At 42.5% G+C, this 22,765-nt stretch overlaps 2 protein-coding genes across 2 annotated transcripts; one reads left to right on the top strand and one right to left on the bottom strand.

Annotated features, from left to right (window-relative positions):
• Positions 1-332: 332 nt before the first annotated feature.
• On the top strand, positions 333-7,383 carry IL6 (interleukin 6). The gene is made up of 4 exons (XM_053264702.1): positions 333-623; positions 3,620-3,730; positions 5,919-6,065; positions 7,008-7,383. The coding sequence occupies exons 1-4, from the start codon at positions 333-335 to the stop codon at positions 7,200-7,202; spliced, it is 744 nt and encodes a 247-aa protein (XP_053120677.1). The 3' UTR covers positions 7,203-7,383.
• A 5,256-nt stretch (positions 7,384-12,639) lies between these two features.
• TOMM7 (translocase of outer mitochondrial membrane 7) lies at positions 12,640-16,968 on the bottom strand. Its single transcript, XM_053265080.1, has 3 exons — positions 16,703-16,968; positions 14,679-14,727; positions 12,640-12,891 (listed from the first exon to the last, which is right to left on the bottom strand). Exons 1-3 carry the CDS (start codon positions 16,803-16,805, stop codon positions 12,876-12,878), a joined length of 168 nt encoding a protein of 55 aa, XP_053121055.1. The 5' UTR covers positions 16,806-16,968; the 3' UTR covers positions 12,640-12,875.
• Between the last annotated feature and the right edge of the window lie 5,797 nt (positions 16,969-22,765).

Genomic DNA, 22,765 nt, shown 5'->3' with positions numbered 1-22,765 from the left:
TAATCAAAGGCAAATCAGTTTTCTGATTGTGACCTCAGAAATTGATTCTAGTAGTTATTGCCCAACATCTACTTTTGTCTTGCTTTCTTAAAAGGGGAAAAGTGTCTGTGTGTGTGTGTTCACAAACTGAACAGAAATCGTGGAGTTTCCCCAATGAATAATATGAACGCCTTCCATTATATATAGGTTCAGAAATGCCCTACAACTCATTCAGCCCCACAAGGCACAAAGCTTCTTGAAAGAGAAAAAGGGAGTAGGAAAAGCCTAGAGAGAGAGAGAGACCATGCGTTTTCTACTGGAATGTGAGTGACATATTCGCAGCCCCTCTTGTTATGCAAGGGAGCGTTTATAACTTTGCCGAGCAGCTGGAAGGCCGGCAGCAGCTGGCGGGAATCTCTTTGGTTCAACTTCTGTTTCCTCTTCTCTCGCTTTTATCAGGCTGTTTCTGGGCGGCGGCGGCTATCCTCATGTTGTCCTTTGGGGCTGAAGCTTTCCCTCTGTTGGACTCCTCGGGCGAAGAAGAACCTCGCGATGACCAGTCTATCAGGACTTTGCCAGCTAGTCACGCCTACGTGCAGCTGGCTCGTTGGCTCCAATCAAAGGCTGCTGCTTGGAAACGAGAGGTGAGTAAGAATCTGGGCATGCCTTTTGCAGGAGTCGAAAGCGTTCTTTGCCCGTTTCCTCTTAAGTGGCATTTTGCTTCTTTATTTTTTTGGATGAAATCTGGCTTTATCCAAGAGACACTTCCCTGCCTAGCTTGGAGATGGACCTCACTTTTCCTACTGGAAAGGCCAAAAATCGCACCAAACTGTTCTAGTGCTTATATGGCCTTGGACCTTGCAGCATTATTTAATCTAATAGAGCGGACATAATCTGAATGAGAGGGTGATCTTTACAAATAGGCTACTTGAGATAAGAATTCACTATATTTTTAAAAAGTGGGAGAGACAAAACAAAAGCAAAACAGTGTGCAGCATTATCCTATATGTTATGTACTCAGAAGTTCTGAGTTCAATGGAATTTACCCCCAGGTAAATGGACAAGGACTGGAGCTGGATGTTAGATGGCTAGGCTAAGCCAGTGCCATGAAAGGAACATGATAGAACAGATTTTTGTAGCAATTAACAACCTGTTCAGTAATTATCAAATAGCCTTAGTTATGTTAAAAAGTGCCCTGAGTCTGAACTAGAGAATACTTTGATGACTGCGAGATACATAGAAAAATAGCAATGACATATAGTATGAAATGAAAATGAAGTTTTGTTCCATAAATCTGTGATAAGACATAGTCTGTTTAGATATAAACATATAATAATAATAATGTAAATGTAGCATTTTGTACAAAATGCAAACACACTTCAGTGCTATAGACAAAAACACACATCCTGCAATCCAATGTTCACTGACCTGGAAGTATGACCTGCTGATTTCAGTTGACTCCAGAGTAAACATGGTTAGGATTGGATTAACAGGAATTTTTCATATGAGCATTAGGGATTTTGTACAGGGGAGTTATTCTGGATGTTGCATCTTCAGTACCATTCATTCTCTTGAATTTACTTTCATTTTACCTTTGGCTTGTACTCTTAAAAGCAAAAAAATCAAGAGAAGTGCATATTTATTTATTTATTTGATTTCTATACTGCCCTTCCAAAAATGGCTCAGGTCAAAAATGGCTAATACACTTCTATTCCCTCTACACGTTTCTTTCCTCTTCACGTTTCAGGAATATTGGCTCACATTATGGCTGCCACACGGAAGCAACATTAATTACTCCACATGGCAACTACCTAGTTCTTAGGTGTCATCCACAAACTGTGCAATGGGTCATCTTGTAGATCAGGTTATTTCCCCCCAGTGTAAGCTATCCCAGTGGCTTAAGCCTTTTCCTTTTAAATGTGTTTTGCAGTAGCAGGGAGAAAGTATGAGCCACTGCACAGAAAATATTCAACATATTGTGACACCAACTATAGTGACTTTTAATTTGGCCTCCGCTGGTGGTTGTATCATATACAGGCTTTAGCATTAATAGTTCAGCAGTTAAAGTGCATTAAGGATTTATTAAACTGAACTAACAGTTCTGGTAAACATGATCCACATAACCTACACTCAGTTTTTGATCCAGCTAAGGGTTGCATATCCATTGCTTAGAAATTTTCTTCCCCCACCAACCCTACACTCAGCAAACAGATGATCAACATCTGTTGACCCTGGTAATGCTGATAAGCATTTTATGATAAGCATTCGAAGACAAGGTTGCAAGAACTCAGGACAAAACATAGTCAATAGCACATTGGTGGTCCTTAAGACCCTGTGAGGCCCCAAAGCACTTTGCCTCACTCCCACACCCCTGTGTGCAGATAAAGTGGAGAGAGCACTTAGTTGTTGTCTAAGTGAATCTTCTCTCTGATAAAATATTCTCCCCTTTTCAGAAGCCATTTCTGTGACCAGTAAGGCTGACCTATGCACAGAACTCTGTTTCCTTACATAGATCTCACTTTCTATATACTAGAGCATCTGAGCTGCAAGCAGTTCAGCATGAAGAGGTGATAGTCAGGGGCGTAACTACCATTAGGCAAGGGGAGGCAGTTGTCTTGGGGCCCCACTGCTTCGAGGGGGCCCCCAGAGGCACATCACATGACTCCCCACCCACCCATGTTGCTCCCCCTATGAATTATGTTGAGTCTCTTGGAGATCGGCAGGAGCAGAGAGTAAAAAAACTAGAGTCAATGTAAACTAGATATTCACCGTATTCATAATGGGGATGTGAGTGTGCATGCACCATATACTGTGAAGTGTGTTTGTGTGTGTATATCAGCGAGGGGCCCATTTTAAAATCTTGTCTCTGGGCCCCCTCCAACCTTGCTACGCCCCTGGTGATAGTTTTGGAATAAGTAATAGGAATTCAAATTCTGAAAGAGTGGCCGGCAGTAGTGAATATTAAGTGAATGCAAAACATTTGGGGGAGCGGGGAAGAAGTTGAAATCTTATAGGGAAATGAATTTCAGCTTTGAAATCCAGATCTTGTTTTTGAGGTTAAGCACTTTGATACCTTGGGTGGAGTGCTCCCTCTAAGTGTGCACATGCGCACGCAAGCTTTTTGATGTCTGCTCAGTCAGTTTTAGATCCTGCTCAGGTTGAATCAGGAAGGCCCCATTCTGAATTCAGGTACGCAAACACTCTCTTGATGCTGCCACCCAGAACTAAACTCATTCTGCACATAGATGAAAAAGTATTAGAACACACTGCTTGGGTGCTACTAGACATGGTGAAGAAACCAAACTTTACAAAGGACTTTCTCAAGTAGGAATGATATGGTGTTACTGCAATGATCAAAAGACAACAGCGGAAACCATTATGGAGTACCCAGTGAATATCATTGATGGAGAGTTACATCACATATATATATAGCTTAGAACAGGGTTTCTTAACCTTGTGCCCCCAGATGTTGATGGACTACAACTGCCATCATCCCCAGCCATGTCCATTGTGGCTTGGGATGATGGGAGTTGTAGTCCATCAACATCTGGGGGCACAAGGTTAAGAAACCCTGGCTTGGAATATAATATTGAAGTCCATATGTTAAAAGCTTTCATTAAGCACTTTTCTGTTTTATTAGCTGTGCAACGATCAAACTGCATGTGAAGGCAGCATGGAAATGCCAATACACAATCTTAACCTTCCAAAAATCACTAAAGAAGATGGATGCATGCAACCTGGATTCAACAAGGTAAAAAAATAATTTATGGCTATAATATAAATATCTATGCTTGGCACTGCATCTGATTAATATTTTAAATAGCGATGTGTATATTTTGTTCATCTATCTTCTATAAATATAATTCTCTTAAACGTACCCTTTGCTAATCCCATGTGTGGCAGTTCTCACAATAGTTCGCGCTGCAGGGAAAAACTGAATGGGCAGGCTAATGGACAGCCAGATGGCCGAAAGTGGTGCTGGGGAAAGTGGTGGCTGGGGAGGTGAGAAAGTGGCAGTCAAAATGGGCCAAAAACAGGGGAAGAGCTGAGTGGGAGGGAAGCAGTGTTCCCTCTAACAGGGATTCCCAGATGTTGTTGACTACAGCTACCATAATCCTCAGCCAAAGGCCATTGCAGCTGGGGATGCTGGGAGTTGTAGTGAACAACATCTGGAAATCCCTGTTAGAGGGAACAGTGGAGGGAAGGGGAGAGGAGGAGGAGGAGGAGGAGGGAGGGCCGAGAATGAGGGAGGGGGAGAACTGCTCTGCCCCTGGGTCAGCTAGTTGCGGAGTATTTTGGCAGCCTGCTGTGGATATCATCCAGACTAGTACTTGGTGCACTAGCAGAACTTTACTTTTTGCTCAAGGAGGTACGAGTGAAAGGGCCATTTTGGCCATTTTCTCACTTTATTCTGCAGTCCCATGCACATCCAGAAAATATGTCCCTGAGGATCTGCCAACCCTCAGGAACACATTTTCAGGGAGGTACAAAACGAAAGGGGGATTTGTAAAAAGTTGCCACTTCCCCACTTGCACAAGCAGAAGAGTTGTGCTCGTAGAAGTACAAGTGTGGATGTTATCCATTTTCAACCTTGGAGAAGCCACTGCCAGTCTGTGTAGACAATAGGGATGTGCGAAATGAATCAGGTACAAAATGATTTGTACCCGAATCTGGCTGATTCAGGTGATTTGTAGACAAAACAAATCACCCCTGTCCTCAGTTGCCGAGATTCAGGTACAAAACAAATCACCCCAGATTTGGACCCCCCATAATTTGGAGAGTCGGACTTCCATTTTGTGGTCAAAGTGGGTTGGGTGTAGTAGTGTCCAATGGGTGGAAGCTACCACCCGAATTTCAAAGAAATTGAGCAAAGGGGTGAATTCTAAATGTTTTTTGAAGTTGGCCCGTCTTTAAGCTTTTTCCCATAGGGAATAATGGGGATTTCAGCAGCCCCATAACTCCACTTGGGAGGCACCAAGATGGCCCAGAGCAAGTGGTGGTGTAGTGCACATAGGGTGCCAACCACCCCCAAACCCACAGCCCATGGGGCACTGGGTGTTGTTGTTTCTGAGGTGTTCTGAGAGTAGATTCTCTGGTGGCAAATGTGGTTGGCCCCCCAAGTAGAATTATGGGGCTACTGAAATCCCCATTATTCCCTATGTGAAAAAGCTTAAAGACACACAAAATTCAGAAATTCTTTAAAAATCACACCTTTCACCAATTTTTTTGAAATCTGGAGACACCCATTGGGGCACTACCACCTGACTCACTCTTCTACCCTGAAACCCCTTTTCTGCACCGAATTTGCCCCAAAGACATGCCAACTTCAAAAATTCTTTTAAAATCACCCTTTTGCCCAATTCCTTTGAAATTTGGGTGGTAGCTTCCTTGCACCCATTGAGCACTACCACCCACTACAATCTGCTCTGGGACACCCTGGTGCCCCCCACATGGAGCTATAATTGCTGAAATCCCCATTATTCCCTATGGGGAAAAGCTTAAAGATGCTCCAACTTCAAAAATTCTTTAAAAATCACCCCTTTGCCAAATTTCTTTGAAATCTGAGTAGTAGCTTCCACCCATTGGGCACTACCACCCACCCCTCTTTTTTGGCCCCGGGACCATTTTTTAAAAATCGGAATTGATTCAGATTTGGAAGATTTGGGTACAAATCGAATCTGGGGTGATCCAAGGGGGGTAGATTCGGACCCAAAACAAATTGGGGTGATTTGATTCGGGTACAAATTGAAATTAAAAAAATGATTCATGCATATCCCTAGTAGACAATACTGAGCTAGATGGACCTATGGTCTGGCTCAGTATATGGCAGCTTCCTATGTTCCAATGCACTGTAATGTTATCAGTTAACTGATTTGAGGGATATTTTCCCTTGAATAATCTTCCAGAAGAATAACTTTTTTCTTATTCTTCTATTCTAGGAAAAATGCCTGAAAGGACTTTCAACTGGCCTTTATGCATTTCAGACATTCTTGGAATATTTAGAAGAACGTCTTATTGGTAATACAGAAGAAACTGTACTTTTATGGCAAAGCACACAGCACCTGGCAAATGGCTTGAAATCAATGGTAAGTTCTGTTTACATGTAATCATTTGTTCTGACATAAGGATATTCGGCTTAAGAATGCATTGAAGGAGATCACTGAATTGGTTAATTATTTCTCAAACCCATTGTCGTCTCTGATTTATATGACAGCTGTAGCAATTAAATAAGCCTTTTCTGAAAATATCAGGAAAAGCTATACATATTGCTGAACATTTTTCCTATCAGCTGAATACTTTTTTCCTACACACACAATTCCTAAAGAAGTATTTTAAAGTTTAACTTAAGTGGAACAGTAAATCTCTTCTGTTGCCCAAAATAATGAATCCTGGAGTGACATGACAGAAGAGGGCCTCATTTGGATCAATAATTGATTAAAGAATAGGAAATGAAGGAATGAATTGACCGTTTTCATAATGGAGAGGAGCAAGGGGAGATTTGGGAACTGTGCTATTTGTTCATAAATGATCTGGAAAGTGTGCTCAGAAGGTATGCTAAACTGTTGGTTTTTAGTACAGTACATGGGAGATTTAATTGGGAATCCCTACACAAAGGGGCTCTTATGGGGCTGAAGTCCAGGGCCTCCACACCCCCTGGGGGCCCCCAAATCCTCTTTAATCTGTCCTAAGTGGTGTGGTTTGTGCGCCCAAGAACCTACATGTTTAAAAAAATGAAGCCTCCAAAGGGGGCCTCCAAAGGCCTTTAGGTCCAGGCTCCAAAATTACCTCTGTCCCTACATAAACTATGAACGGGAAGGACTACAGAAAATGGCTCTCTTCAGTCGTAGAGACTGGCACATCTAATCTGACCTGAGCTTTTAAGATAGGATGGTGTGTAACTCACATAATAGAAATATCTAGTTACAAAACATTTGTGATCTGAAATTGCTAACTTTGTCAGATGAACAAAATGAATTGATCTAGCCAAGAGCTCTGTAACCAATCATTTTTTATGTTTTCCTGAACAGATGATTAGGCCTGATGAAGTGACGATGCCTGATCCAGTGGCTCAGAAAACTCTTTCTGCAAAACTACGAGAACAGAAGAGAGGTTGGAATGTCATTGTTATCAAGCACCTTATACTTCGAAGTTTTACTTCCTTTATGGAGAAAACTACAAGAGCAATTCGCTGCATAAGTGAGACCCGCAACTGTAGTGTCTAAATTGTGTTTGTTGTTGCCCATCTTTCTATATATTTAATTTTCTTAAACGTACCCGTCGCTAATTCCATGTGTGGCAGCTCTCGTGAGAGTTCTCAAGCAGCTGCTGAACTAGCAACGGGGACAGGAGAGAAAATAGGGATGGGGGCTGCCGGCAGGAGGAGGTGGCGAGCCGGCTTTCCCGCCAGCCCAAAAGTGCGGTGGGGGGAGAGAAGCGGGTGGGGGGTGGAAGCTGGCTGGGCCGATGGGGGGGGGGAGCCATGGTGTCAGCCTGAGGCGCAGATGCTCTGCGCCAAGCCCAGCTAGTTTATGGAGACAACTTCAAGGGCTTCCTATGAGAGGCTGAGAGTTCTAGTGTCTGAATGTTTATTATGTGTCTTATGCTGTAGAGTGTCTGAATGTTTTAAGTCAGGCACATAAATACTCACAAAATCTGTGGTAAAGCAGATACTACTACTGTTCTCTTTTGAGAACCTACCACGTTCTGTTAATTATAAGGTTTTGGGATGTATTTATTATATTTAAAATATTTATTCTATAACTGTGTTTTTACTCCCATGACTTTAAATTAAACACGAAAAACTAATGTTTTAATTTTGGCTGGAACACACAGATTTCAGTATGCACTGAATTTATTACTTGAAAGTTACAGATGTTAAGCTTGCACTGAACTATGCCTTGAAATTTTGCTAGAGTATGCTGGCAGCAGCAATAAGATGCACCAGAAAAGATTGCATACTTGTCCTCACTTGCACAGGGACCATAACATTCTATTAAGGAATACATAGGATCAATACATATGCTAATTATGGATGCAATTAGGTTTGGTATCCTTTGGAACAGACTTGGCTAAAGTATCTTCCAAAGGAAAGACAGCCTTTTAAAACTGCCTTGCTTGCAAAAGGAATGAGAGATTGCAATAGTGCTATTGATGATCAAAGTACCTCAGCCCAATGCCAGGTCCACCTTTCTTTCCTTTTCCTTGTGGGATGCTGAATTTGCATCTTGACCCAAATAAGACCCTATAACCTCATTAATCTTCTGCCATCTAGAAAAACTCCTGAGGAAGATATGCTTCCAGGTGAATTGTTTAGGACAAATTTTGCCTGGAGGTGTCCAGCTTTGGCTTGGATATTCTCCTACTTAAATCAGCATTGGAAAACACAAAAGGGTTGGATGGTTAAGTACAGTAGTGCCTCTCCATAAGAGAGGCTCCAAAGCAGACACTAATAATTTCAGGCCAATTCATTTTCACAGTATTTCCAAAATAATTCAAAACATACATATTTAAATTGAAGAAGTGGGCAGCAGGAAGTAATTATAGACCAGCAGCCAGGTTTCATGAAGGACAAATCTACAATAGATCAATGTTTTGTTCTGCAACATCCAATACAAAATACTGGAGTTAAATTTCGCTCTTGAACTTATTGATAGAGACAGTCTGAAGCAAAAATTTTCAGCCACTGATAGCAGGCAGCTATCATTAATACAAATCAATTCTAACAACTCTGAGTAAGAATTGGCAGAAACAGGTCATCTGAAGATAGAGTCGGCCTTGGTCAGCCTCATGGATGATCTCCATTTGGCTATTGACAGAGGGAGTGTGACTCTGCTGATCCTTTTGGATCTCTCAGAAGCTTTCGATACCATTGACCATGGTATTCTGGGTTGCCTGAGGGAGGTGGGATTGGGTGACACTCTTTTATGGTGGTTCCATTCCTACCTCTCTGGTAGATTCCAGATAGTCCACCATCCAGATGGTCTCGCTTGGAGCCTGCTGCTCTGCAAAGCGAGAACTAAAATATGGAGTTCCAAAAGGCTCCATACTGCCTCAAATACTCTTTAACATCTACATGAAACCACTGGGAGAGATCATCAGGAAGTTTGGTGCAGCATGTTATCAATATGCTAATGACACCCAGATCTATTTTTCCATATCAACTTCATCAGGAAATGGCATAACTTCCCTAATGACTGCCTGGAGGCAGTAATGGGCTGATGTGGGATAACAAACTGAAGTTGAATCCAAATAAGATGGAGGTACTGATTATGGGGGGGTAGGGACCCGGAAGATGGTTTAGATCTGCCTGTTCTGGATGGGATTACACTCCCCCTGAAAGTTTAGGTACATAGATTGAAAATGCTCCTGGATCCAAAATTCTCTCTGGTTTCTCAGGTTGAGGCAGTGACTAGGAGTGCTTTTTATCAGTTTTGGCAACTACATTAGCTATGCCATTTCTGGGGGTAAATGACCTTAAAACATTGGTGCATGTGCTGGTAACCTCCAAGCCTGACTAATGTAATGTACTCTATGTAGGGCTGCTTTTGTACATAGTCAGAAGCTACAATTGGTGCAGAACGCAGCAGCCTGACTGGTCTCTGGAATAACCCAACGAGACCACATAACACCAATCTTAAGAGAATTGCATTGGCTGCCAATGCGTTTCCAAGCAAAATACAAAGTACTGGTTATTACCTATAAATCCCTCAACAGCTTGGGTCCAAGGTACTTAAGAGTGACTTCTTTGTCATGAACCCTGTCACCTATTGAGAACATCTGGAGAGGTTTTTTTAATTTTTTATTTTTACATTTTATATCCCGCTCTTCCTCCAAGGAGCCCAGAGCGGTGTACTACATACTTAGGTTTCTCCTCACAACAACAACCCTGTGAAGTAGGTTAGGCTGAGCAAGAAGTGACTGGCCCAGAGTCACCCAGCTAGTTTCATGGCTGAATGGGGATTTGAACTCAGGTCTCCCGGGTCCTAGTCCGGCACTCCAGCCACTACACCACGCTGGCTCACTGCCTCAACCTGAGTTACAGTTGCCATTAACTCGTTTGGTGGAGACTCGAGACTGGGCCTTCTGTGTGGTTGCCCCGGGGCTTTGGACTGTTCTCCCTATCAAAATAAGAGCATCTCCATCTTTCTATGCTTTTAGGAAGACCCTCAAGATACCCCTGTACTCTCAGGCTTTTAACTGAAAATAATTTTAAACTGTTTTTATCCCATAAAATTGGTTAATTTTTTTGATCTGTGAAATTATTTTTACTCTGTTTTATATTTGTTGTTTTAAATTATGTACACCACCTACAGATACACATATCAGGAGGTATATAAATATGATTTATAAATAAATAAATTGATAGAAGAGGCAACAGTGATGCTTGCTGTACCTCATCTCTTTTATACATTTTCTATTTATATATATTTAAACTGTTGTGTTATTTATTTTGTGATGCTTAATTTTCTATTTTTATACTTCTGAAATCAATTTAAAAAATTTTATATTTCTGGAAATATGACTGTGATATAAGAATCATATTCAAGAAACACTTTACAAACTAGTTGTGTTCCAAAAGTTGTTTCTAAGTTAGATGTTCATAACTTGGAACGCATATAATGTGCAATGACTTATTTGTATGTTCAGGTTGGCTTTTGTAAGTTGGGAACTTCTTTAATGTAATGTGTTATGGAGTAATGGATGGAAGTTTGTTACCCTAATAAAAAGAAATTCAAGAACAGAGTACCCTGGAGTATTTTCATGTCTCTATTTTGGACCTTAAGCTTTCGATCTTATTGTATGCCAGTGACAATACAATGTGTTATGCTCCTCCCTATCTGCATATGGAATCCCCACTGCCCAATCACCGTGGCGCTTCTGCTCTCACAGGCTCCTCCTCCCTATTTGCATTTGGAATCACCACTGCTCAGTCACCACGGTGCTTCTGCTTGCAAACTCTCGTGAAGTGCCACACATGGGATGAGCCAGAGGTACGCCTTAGAGAATTATATATAGAAAAGAAGATAGATAGATATTTCAGGGGAGTGCAGTAGTGTTTCCCTCTCCATTATCCCAAAGTGCCTAGAGCAGGTTTACCACACACTCAGTGCATACCAGCACGTATGCCAAATCACCCAGTTCCTTTCAGATCCATGTGAAAGTAACAGGGGTCCCCAAATTTCAGGAGATTCCTGGCTTGTCCATAGGATCTTTATCTCCCATATGGCTCTTGTCCGACACCTTTGGAAACTCTTGTCTTTTCAAATATCCCCATGACCACCTTCTTGGAAGCATCAATAGGCAAGCATCAACACAAGAGGCCAGAAATTCTTGCCCCCAATACAACATTTTAGTGTTGAAACATTCTCCTAGTGGAGAAGCTGAGCCCATATGGGACCACTCGCCTCCCACAACCAGGTCTGTTATACATGCCAGGTCAGCTCCCTCATCCACGATCAAGTCGTGGATAATTTCAATTTTATTCTGAACTGACCTGGCATTGCAGAGGAGCAAGGCCAGACTCTGTGGGTAACTGGAACTGCTCCCCAAGGCCTGAGAGTTGACAAGGCAATTGGAAGTGGAAATAGTTACTAAATTACTGATTTTTCTTCCCCTGTAATGGCCAGCTGCTCTGCCAATGCCAATTCTTCTATTCCCCATCACTTCAGTAATAGCTGTCCCAAAACTGCCGGACACCCTCCGTTCCACACACACACCATCCCACTCAAGAGAGCCCAAACTCAAGAGCCTCTTCTGACTCAGTTCTTCCTTAACCCATTCCTCTGACAGATTTCTCTTTAGCTTTGTTTGTATTGTTATGACCCTGATTACTGTACCTTCCCCACTTTTCATAGGAGGCAATGGCAGAGTTCTCTCTCTTACATATAACTAGTTGCTGAAGTCATGCATTAACCAGTAGCTGAATAGCCAATTGCCTTGTTACATTGATTGAATGATTAAGTGCCATCAAGTCAGTGTCAACTCTTAGTGACCACATAGATTCTCTCCAGGATGATCTGTCTTCAACTTGGCCTTTAAGGTCTCTCAGTGGTTACATACATACAGTATAAGATAATCTATTGGCTTATTTCATATTCAAGAATCCACTCTAGTCATGTTAGTGTATATTAAAGGTTTGGTGTTAGCGTCCAGGCATGTGTTTAATCTGTTGGGTGTCATTTGGGGATGCCTCACTTGTATATATGATTCAACCCTCATTTTGTATTCAATAAAATAAATTTTAAATTGGAATTTAAAACTCTGGTTGTCAATTTTTGTCAGAAACTGCTTGCTGTCACCATGTCTTTATCCCTTAAAAAGGGGGGGCAGGGGGTAATAGTGCCTCTGCATTACACACTTTTCAGAGAAGTTTCCAAAGAGAAGCAGGGTGTTCTCTTCAATCCCAAATGGCTTAACATGGAAATGGAATAGAAACTACCCCACCATAGAAAGTCCATTCATTTCTGGGATGGTTTTTCTCCCAATTGACTCAACACAGAAATGTGCCACTTGTGGGGGGAGGGGGGCCTCCAGCAATGGGGAGGAGCTCCAAAATTACCTCTGGGTTGAAACCTTTAAATCCCTCAGACCTGAAATGTTGACAAAAGGGAAATGAGGGTCACCTTGTGTCATAACCTGGAAAAAGGTTTCCTCATTACAGAACTTTAGAAAGATTTATTTCAACATTTGCAAATGAAAGTAAAATAAATAAGTTTGACAGAAATTCCACTGTATTGCAAGTAATATTGCATGATGTCAGTGTATTCTACGAAGTCAGGAAACTGTGTTGTCAGTGGCATAGTTCAAAAAGTGTCCTTTCTAGCTTCTGGAATGTACACATCTTCAACACTTTTATTTGTTCATCAGTTGCTTCCAGAACACAATGTTTAAGTTCTTCATCCCCAAAGCAGACTGAAAGAGAAAAGAAAAGGTGGAGGAAAGGGAGAAAGAGGAAGAAAGTCTATCAGATGTCTAAAATGTTGTAAGTAGCAATACAGCTGTTTCCACACCCTGAACAATGCAACACAACTTTACTCACTCAATAACAATTTACTCAGTCATGGAAGATCCATCCAAACACAAAATTCCACTGTTCCAATAGATTAGATCATTAAAACAAAAACAAAAGTCAAACTGTGCCATTTTCCTTCTATCAGGAATGACACGGGCATTGAAAGAATTAATATATTTATATCAAAGCAAGCATGCATATGACAGAGGATAAAATAAATAACCACATGCAGGGTTGGGTTTGTTTGGTTTTTTAAATAAAAAGTTATAATGAAATCAATCACAACATTTAATTACAGGACTTTAAATAGCACTCAATAAAGAATACTAAACAATAAAATTTGATATTAGTGTAAACACTCCTGAGCATCCATCCAACTAAGTGCCACCATGCAGAAATGGAATGAAAATGAAAAGCTTCAATGATTTTTGTATTTCCAGAATTGTAAAGTAATAATAGGAAACGTCTTGTTCTTATATGTTTGCAGAACTGCACTCCTCAGGTTATCAGCTTTATAATGCATTACTAGTAATTTATTTTACCATCCCTTGTCTTGTTAAATCTGTGTGTTACATGAGCAACGCAGCACCGTTCTAACTCCCTGAGTCACAAAACTTTACACTTGTCACTCCTCTAGCTGGAAAAGGAGTCCAAACTCCTACTGGTTATTTTATTTCCCCATTATTAATCTGTTATTAAGATGGATGTTCCTTTATTTTCCACAAAATTGTTTTCTCCTTTCTCTTTTCAAAGGCAACAGCAAAATGGACTACAACTGCATCTTGCGGTTATATCCACACACTCCATAAAGAGTTACCTTTTCAAAATTACTTTTCGTTCATTGTAAGTCATCAGCCTTTAAACCATTCTATGGCTGCCAGTTTCATATTTATAAAAAGTTACAGGAATCAACAAATGCCATCAGAAATCACTGACATTGCTGCAATATCAGTAATCAACGGAAATATAGTTTCTTCCTGCAGGCATGTCCCTTAAAGAATGGTGGCACCAAACTGTGGCCTGCCACTTATCTGAAGAGAATATAACAATGGCCATAGTTACATTGTGTAAACCCTTCCAACTCTAACATTCTACAATTGGTCTAATGTCTAGCACATCTAAGTCTCCAACTATCACCTCCAAGCTAATCATAGAACCACATTTTCCCTTCAGCATACTTTAGAAACATAGGAAGCTGCTATTTACCAAGTCAGACCATTGGTCGATCTAGCTCATTACTGTCTACACAGACTGGCAGCAACTTCTCCAAGGTTGCAGGCAGGAATCTCTCTCAGCCCTATCTTGGAGATGCCAGGGAGGGAACTTGAAACCTAGAGTAGACGTTCTTCCCAGAGTGGCTCCATCCCCCTGAGGGATATATCTTACAGTGCTCACACATCAAGTCTCCCATTCATATTTAATTAGATACGGTTTTAATAGTTTGATGATTTTTAATAGCTTTAACCTTTTAAATTGTAATGTTTTAACCTTTTTACTTGTTGTTTTTATTGTTTTGTTGTAATCCGCCCAGAGATTTGCCTTTTGTGAGTTATAAAAATGTGTTCAAACAAACAAACAAGGACGGATCCTGCTTAGCTAAGTGGACAAGTCATGCTTGCTACCCCAAGACCAACTCTCCTCCGATCCTCCTTTGTTTCTGCACAGTTATTAACGGCTGGACACATACCTCAAAAGGGTTGGCTCTGGCATTCCAGGATCTGCACCTCTCTTAAAGCCTGAAGTTACAATAGACATGTCAATTTACATTATAGCTATGTTGTCTTACCATAATAGAATACAGCTTTATAAACAGCACGAATGTGCATAAATGATTAACTACCATAAGAGTACACTTTATAGTTTAGTACAGTATAGTGTTCCCCAACTCCTTCCCAGTAAGTGCAGGGATGGGCGTTCATTCCATAGCCCATTCAGCAACATGCATTTGAAACCCCACTCCTCCCCTGCAAGTGGGAGGCTTAGCAGTAAGATGTGAAGGTCTACGGCGGGGTGGGGGGGGGGAGCAGGAATAAAGCACAATTCAGAAGGAAAGGAGGACAAATTTATTGTGGCTGGGGATGATGGGAGTTGTAGTTCAGCAACAGCTGGAGAACCAAGGTTGCCTACTCCTGGGGCTACTCAATGCCATTGCTGTATTCCCATTTGTGGAAACTTGGGCAAATAGTTTGAGAGCTAACATGCTTGAGTGGGCCTTCTGTCTAGCTTTTTATAAATAAAATTAAACCAGAATCCTAGTGATCCATCTATATGCAAATGCAGGATATGTGAACAGCTAAGGCATAACTAATTTGTCTTAAGTGATTCTGAGCACACATCCTTATTTAATAAACCCAAAAAGTGGCTTGCTGTTTCAAATCAAGGCCCACCTATGTCAACAATGTTTGCAAGAATCCCAGCTGGCACTAGGTAGTCCAATGGAAACTGGTCAGTGGCCTGCCCACCAGTGGATTGTATTCTGTGTTCTGCCTATCCTTTATTTGTTCTATAGCACTTTTAGAAAAGCCCTTCTGGCAGCAAACCCAATAGCATATCTTAGATTACAGTGTCTTGAATTGTGGAAGTGTTGAAGGAGTACATCAATTGGGTAAGAGATCACTGAAACAAAAAATGCCATCAAGAAGCCTTAACAGGTTATATCGCCCATCATCTTTCCAGATAATGGAAAACAAAATTTTAAGAACCTTTGATCTTCTTGCCACTCCTGCATCAGCCAGGATCTCCTAGCATCCTCTCAACAAACCTCACCCACCAGCCTCCTCAAACAGCCTTCCACTTATTTCCATCAGGGAAAAATCCACTGCATGCAGAATAAAGTAGTTATAAACCAGAATAGGGGGAACACATGGATCCTTATTCCAGCAGAATATAACAGGGGTGCACAACTCAAACGCCACAGCGGGCCAGAAACAACCATGATTTGATGTGGGGGGGCTTGACGATCTGTGGGGGGCTGAGGTCAATTTTCAGTGCATTTATTATTACAGTGAAATTAATTATAAAGATATTCATTAAAGCAATTTCTATTTACTTGTCCTTCCCTCCCCCCCCGGGACGCACAATTATAACCAAGGATAGTGGCCAGAAAATAAGCTGTGTCCCTGCTCAGTCAGTGGGGCACCTGACTGTGGCAGCCCCACAAATGCCAAGTTCTTTGTGGTTCCTGCTGTGGCTGGCTACCTGTGGGCCAGCAAAAACATCCCCAGCCCCCACGGGCCTTATGCTGTACAAGCCTGATATAGAGTGACCACTGGAGCAACCAAAAATGTGTTACTCATTCAACCCTATAGCAATTTTAAAGGGTGCGCTTTCAATATTGAAGCAGATAATGTAAATGAAGGAAAGGGAAATGGGGGGGGGGGTTTACTAAGATACCAGGGTGTGTTTCTCGTTTATCACGCGGAGCCCTCAGACAACGCACCGGCCACGTGAGCTACGAACCACCACCCCTCATGCGGACCCTCCCGACACACACACATTGCGTCACAATCACTAGCGAGTTCTAGAACGACCGCTGCTCGCGCGCTGGGACCGCCGTGCGTTACAGCCATTAACGAACTGCACAAGCGACCGCTCCTCAGGCCAGCGTCCCTCGCGATTTAACAGCTCCTCAGGTTAGGGCAGGCTAGCTAGAGAGTCTGCAATTTCGGCCGCGGCCGGCTACAACCTGGTTCGTCCACCCCTAGCACTGACCTAGGTAGAGTACGACGGGGATGAAGCCCCAGCGGATGGCAAACTGGCCACCTTTGAAGAGGTACTGCAGCCGTTGCTTGGCCTCTTTGCTCAGCTTCGGCATGGCGGACGCGTCGGCACTGCAGTAGCTGCACAGGGAAAGAGGGGAGGGCCGGCCGGCAGGCGAAGGGGCTGTCCTTCCGTTTCCTAATCGTGGGTGGCGTCGTGTGGTAACAATTTCTCTTATTTGTCACTTCCTCTTTTCCGGTGCATCTGAGCAGCAGACTGAAATGCGGTGGAGCATGCTCAGTACGGCCGAAGGAAGCTACTTTCTGTTTTCTGCCCACAAATTCCTGTCGGGTTTTCATACGTTCTTTTAAAAAACGAAGAAAGGAAATCCAAATTCTGCAGAAAAGCGTCCGATGTTGCGTGTGTGGTTTGCAGTGAAACAACTCTGGAACATAAAAAGCGAACGACTACAGCGGTGTTTCTAAAGACAAAAGGGAGAAGTGCTGTCAAGTGCCTGGCGAGCGAGCAAGAAGAGAGCATGCGCAGTCTCTCCCGTTGTAGCCAGGGAAGGCCAAGCTATCGGTTCAAAACACAGCCTGGTATCCTGCTCTGCTCACCTGTCTCCGTTTTCTGCGGCGGGCCGTGGGGGCGTTATTTTGTTTTGGACCTGGTGTAAGGGCTGCCTTTTGTTGCTCTTCCCTGAAAAAAAAATATATATATATGGGGAGAAATGGCGAGACACAAAGCTGCTCACGCGCCCCGCCTGACCTCGCTCCTGTCCTCGTACCCGCAAATGGATCTGGCACATGCGATGATCTATACTCAGTTCACTGTTTTGTTTTTTCACTGCATAGAAGTGCTGAAGGGCCGCTTCACATTTGTTACTTTGACTCTGTCTACTGGAAAGTCCCTTCTTTTGTGGAAAGTGCATTAACACGTGAAGCGGCCCTCATATTTGGGGCTAAAGGAGAAAATTTCTAGGGCAGGGGAAGGCAAACCTGGCCCTCTAGCTGCTGAACTACAACTCCCATCATCTCCAGCCACAACAGCTGGGAGGTGGGGCAAGTTTTCCCTCACCCCTGCTCTAGGGCAGAGGATGGGCTTTCCTCAGGTTTTGTTTTCTCCTCCAACCACAGAGCCCAATTCACTTAAGTCCAAATGTCCATCTACTCAGGTATCTTATTCATCCCAATAGCAGCCAACTAGGAACTTTGCAAATCCCACAAGCAGGACAGGAAGGCACCAAAACTCCTCTAATTTTTCTACATCTAGCTTTCAAGTATATACTGCACCTGAACCTGGAGGCTCTATTTAAGTATCATGTCTAATAATCACAGATATATTCCTATTCCCCTTGAATTGGCCTTTTAAGAAAAGTTTAGACATCTAAACAATAACCATCACCACATCTTGTGGTAATGGGTTCTGTTAATTATGTTTTGTGCAATGAAGTCCTGCTCATTCATGTAACTAGGTGAGCTTGAGACTCTGTGTTGAAAGGGGACACAAATATTGTATCCCTTCCACACCTTAATTTTATAAATGTCTGCAATGCAGGCCAGGGCTGACACATAATTGGTTAAAGAAATCACAATAAAATAAATTATTTCCACTAAGTAAACATGCTTAGGGCGGCAAATCAAAGTGGCATAAACATCCATATTATTATTATTACTATTATTAATTTTATTTTACTTATTTCCATGAGTAGCATAAGTATGAAGGAAAACACACACTGGCTTTGTTTTTAGATAATATAATTCCTTCACAGCAGGCATCCTATGGCACTGGCAGAAGTGAAGAGGTATTCCCTTTTGCTGGCGAGGATGTCAGTTGCCTTTTTCTAGCTCTCTTTTTTTAATCTGATAGACTCAGAGCAACTCTATACAGCATTCCTCTAGCAACACCATAGATTTATTATTTATTTATCATATTTTATACCACCTGATATGTACACCACCATCTCTAGGTGGTGTACAAAATATTTAAAAGTCAAAACAAATTAAAATACATGATAAAAAAAAGAGCATAAAACAATTATTGAAACAAATTGTTACCATTATTAAAAATTAATTCTAATTAAAAGCCTGCAAAAACAGGAGAGTCTTGAGGGTCTTACTGAAAACAAACAGAGAAGGACATGCTCTTATTTCAGCAGGGAGCATATTCCAAAGCCCTTTATTTAGATAAAGGCATATATTTTATTTCCATTTCATAGCTACTGAGTTGACAAGGCTGTAGGGATCAGTTACCTGAGTAATTGCAGCCCGTTCAGACCCATCAGTGTATATGTGGTTACAGGTTTTTACCACACTGTGCATTACTTTGCACCTATTTATATTGAATCTTATTTCCCACTTTGTTTATTGACCCAGTTTGGATAGATCAATATAGATAGAGGAAGCTGGCTGCCTTTTACTGAGTCAGAGCATTGGCGCTGATTGGCAGTGGCTCTCCATGGTTTCAGACAAGGATCTTGGCTCTTACTAGCCCAGGTGCCAGGAACTGAGCCCGAGACATTTATGCAAGGCATGTGCTCCACTACTGAACTATAGCCCCAGGGGTTTAGCTATAATTGAGCAGATGGGTTCCAAGAACCCGGGCCCTCGAGCTCCTGAGGGCCCCCCAGCTCCACCCTTCCCTATCTTCTTCATTATATCCCTCACTCCAAGAGGCTGCTGGAGAGAGGGGTGAACACAGGCCCTCTCTCCCCTAGCTATGCCCCTGGAGCCCCATCCCCCTTATTTTAACCCCTGCTAACTTAGCAAAGAGGCACCTTTTAACGTGGTGCTTTTTTATTTAGCAGGGGGAGAGTAACTGGCCCAATCCACCCCCAACACAGTACCTCCACTGGCTGTTGCTGGTGTCTACCTTATGTTTCATTTTAGTTTGTGAGCCCTTTGGGGACAGGGATCCATCTTATTATTTCGCTCTGTAAACCGTCCTGAGTCATTTTTGGAAGGGCGGTATAGAAATTGAATAAATAAAAAAAATAAAATTTATCCAGATCCTTTGGAGTTCTTCACAGCAAGATTGGCTATGCCTTTGGTTTTCTTCCTAGCCATTTCTTGATTGAAATACAGTATATGCCCTTTTCACTTTTCCATTAGCATAATTGTACATCAAATGACAGTACAATTGGAGTCTAGACCTCATATTGCAAAGGAGAGCCACAGCTGCAGAATTTTACTAGTGTTCCTCAATGAACAAACTGCTCCCCAATGAACAAATATGTACACAGGGCACTAGAGGAGATGTCTCACATAGGAAACTTCCTTTCCTGGAAGTGAGTGACCTTAAGACAGTGGTGCACATGCTGGTAACCTCCAGGCTTGACTACTGCAATGCACTCTACATGGGGCTGCCTTGGTACGGAAGTTGCAATTTGTGCAGAATGCTGCTGCCAGATTAGCCTCCAGGATGTCCCGTAGAGACCATATTACTCCGGTTCTAAAAGATCTACACTGGCTATCCATAGGTGCCTGGGCAATTACCTATAAAGCCCTTAACGACTTGGGCCCACGGTATTTAAGAGAACACCACCTTTGTTATGAACCCCGCCACCTATTAAGATCTTCAGGGGAGGTTCTTCTGAGGGTGCTGCCAGCTCATCTGGTGGTGACTCAAAAGCATGCCTTCTCTGTAGTTGCCCCAGGACTGAGGAATGTACTTCCTGCTGAGATTAGAGCTGCTCCATCCCTGTTGACCTTTAGGGAACTGAAGGCACATCTCTTCAGCAAAGCTCTTTAGCTATTTAGTGGTTTTTATGAGTAACTATTTTAATTTGAACTTTTATATGTTTTAATTTTTTTTTACATTTCATGGTTTGTTTTAAACTGCCAATAGAGACTTTGGTAGTGGGCAGTAAACAAATATGCTAAATAAATAAATATAAAAATTACAAATAAGGCATGTGCTAGAGCTATGTACACTTGAGTTTTCCTGTGAGTTGCCATTCACACTTCTTTCAGTGAATAGTCAAAGTGCTTTTTCAATTTACCTGAGGTTTGGGGGGTCTTTTAAGTTGAGAAGTGAGCTGGGGAGGCAGGATTTCATGGGAAGTGTTGAAAAGCAAACAAACAGAAAAACATTGAACACACTTCAGCTGCACATGTGCATGTTACTTTACTCTACTGCAGCACTGACAATATCGATAAGATTTGCAGTCAAGCGGCAAAGTCTAAATAACAGCCACATAATGAAAAAAAAATCATCAATAAACTGCACAGCAACAACATCCATGCAAGGACAAGAAAGAAAAAGCAGTTAATCATCAAAACAAGTTTTTGCCTGTTAATGGAAGGTTAGTTGTTTTCAGAAAGTTATTTATCCATAAATATGTATGAGCTATCACAGCAAATCTTGTTTGTAATATAAAAACTTGTGTGTATGCTTAAGGGATAAAGCACATGTTCTGCTTTATTTCTATGACCTGTTAATATTTGTCTCTCTACAGGCTATATGAATGACTGGAGACAAATATTTCCTTTCAAGAAAGGTATCTTAACATGAGTAAACACTTGCAATTGCAATTTCATATATAAATATATTAATTTGAATGCTATTGGCTAAATAGAAGTATTTTAAATAGGACACAATATGAACAAGCAGCTCTAATTAAAGATGTAGTAATAAAACAAAGTTTTAAAAAACCTTGGAAGCCGCTACCGGTTCATGTAGAAAATACTGAGCTGGATGGACTAATGGTTTGACTCAGTAGATGGCAGCTGCTATGTAAATTGTTTCAGAATCTTGAGTGAGGTCCCATATGTAGTAACAGCCTCATGTTTATTAGACATATCCCACTTTTCAGCATTCAGGTCCTCAAAGTTGCCAACGACAATACAACTACCTACTAGTTTCAGCCGTGGGTGGCAAGGGTGATCAGTGTCTCTATTGCACATCTGTGACTGGTACATCAGTTCTCAGTTGATGCTGTCAAGGCATCTCATGATGGGTTATCCTCGTCACGTGCTCCTGGGCAGGACTATGCAAATTAGTTAGAAAAAAACAGTCCTATATAGCTCTGACGGGGATAACCCCGCCCCAGTTCTTCTAGTCCTGTTGCTCCTGGCAGGCTGCTCCTTCTCATTCTCAGGTCAGGCCTGTATTCCTTTGTTTGTTTGTTGTTAATTCCTTGTCAGTTGTTCAGTCTTTCCCAGTCTGTTCTTGCTGTTGTATATATATATTTCTATATAAACAAACAAACAAACCAAAAAAAAAAAAGATTTTCTTTCTGTTTGTATTGGTCCTCGTGTGTTCAGCCTTTCCAACCCCCCCCCTCCTTCCCCGGAGGACGTTTATGGAGCATTCCTCTGGGGGCTTTAACAGTTTTAGGAGGACTGTTAACATCTTAGTGCCCACGGGACGCCATTTCCAGCGCTTTCCCCAGCACTCTAGGAGACCGGGCGATCCTCTTCCTTCCGCTCTCCTAGCCTCCATTGACTGGCGCGCTCCTACCCTCCCTGCCCCGGCCCCGGCTGACACTGTTCTGTCCGGGCAGGCAGTGGGAGAGGTCCTGCGGTCGATCGCCCCCTCGAGGGGCGAGTCCTCAGGCACTACGGGGGAGAGACCGGGCGCAGAGCTCCCAAGGCGCGTGACGCGCAGCTCGGCTTCCCAGCGTGGCAGCACCCAAGCGGAGCCGCTTTTTGCCTCCCTGAACAAGCGCCTTAGAGCGGGGACGGTGAGACCAGTCCCCAACCCGCCTCCCTCGCAAGCGGAGCTTCGCAAACAAGCGGAGCTGCAGCCCTCCTCTGCCAAGATGGCGGCTTCTTCATCCGACCACCGCACACCACTAGAGGGCGCTGAATCAGAAAGGGCGGGAATGGTGGCCATTACTGCTTCCACCTCTACTCCTGCAAGCGTGGTGAGATCAACCTTATCGGAGGAATGGGAGGGTTCTCCCCTATCTGACATAGTGGTTACTCAACCCATTCCCCCCCAGGTTCCCCAGGAATGGCAGGCCTGGTTCAAAACGGCCATTTCTGAGTCACTTTCTCAATTTAAAAAATCAAAAAAGAGAAAGCGCTCAAAGCGGCGCAGGCAAACTTCCTCCTCCTCCTCTGAGGAATCATC

Source organism: Hemicordylus capensis, chromosome 6, assembly GCF_027244095.1.
Source record: "Hemicordylus capensis ecotype Gifberg chromosome 6, rHemCap1.1.pri, whole genome shotgun sequence".
Classification (NCBI taxonomy): Eukaryota; Metazoa; Chordata; class Lepidosauria; order Squamata; family Cordylidae; genus Hemicordylus; species Hemicordylus capensis.
This window is presented reverse-complemented; position numbering and strand designations above follow the sequence as displayed.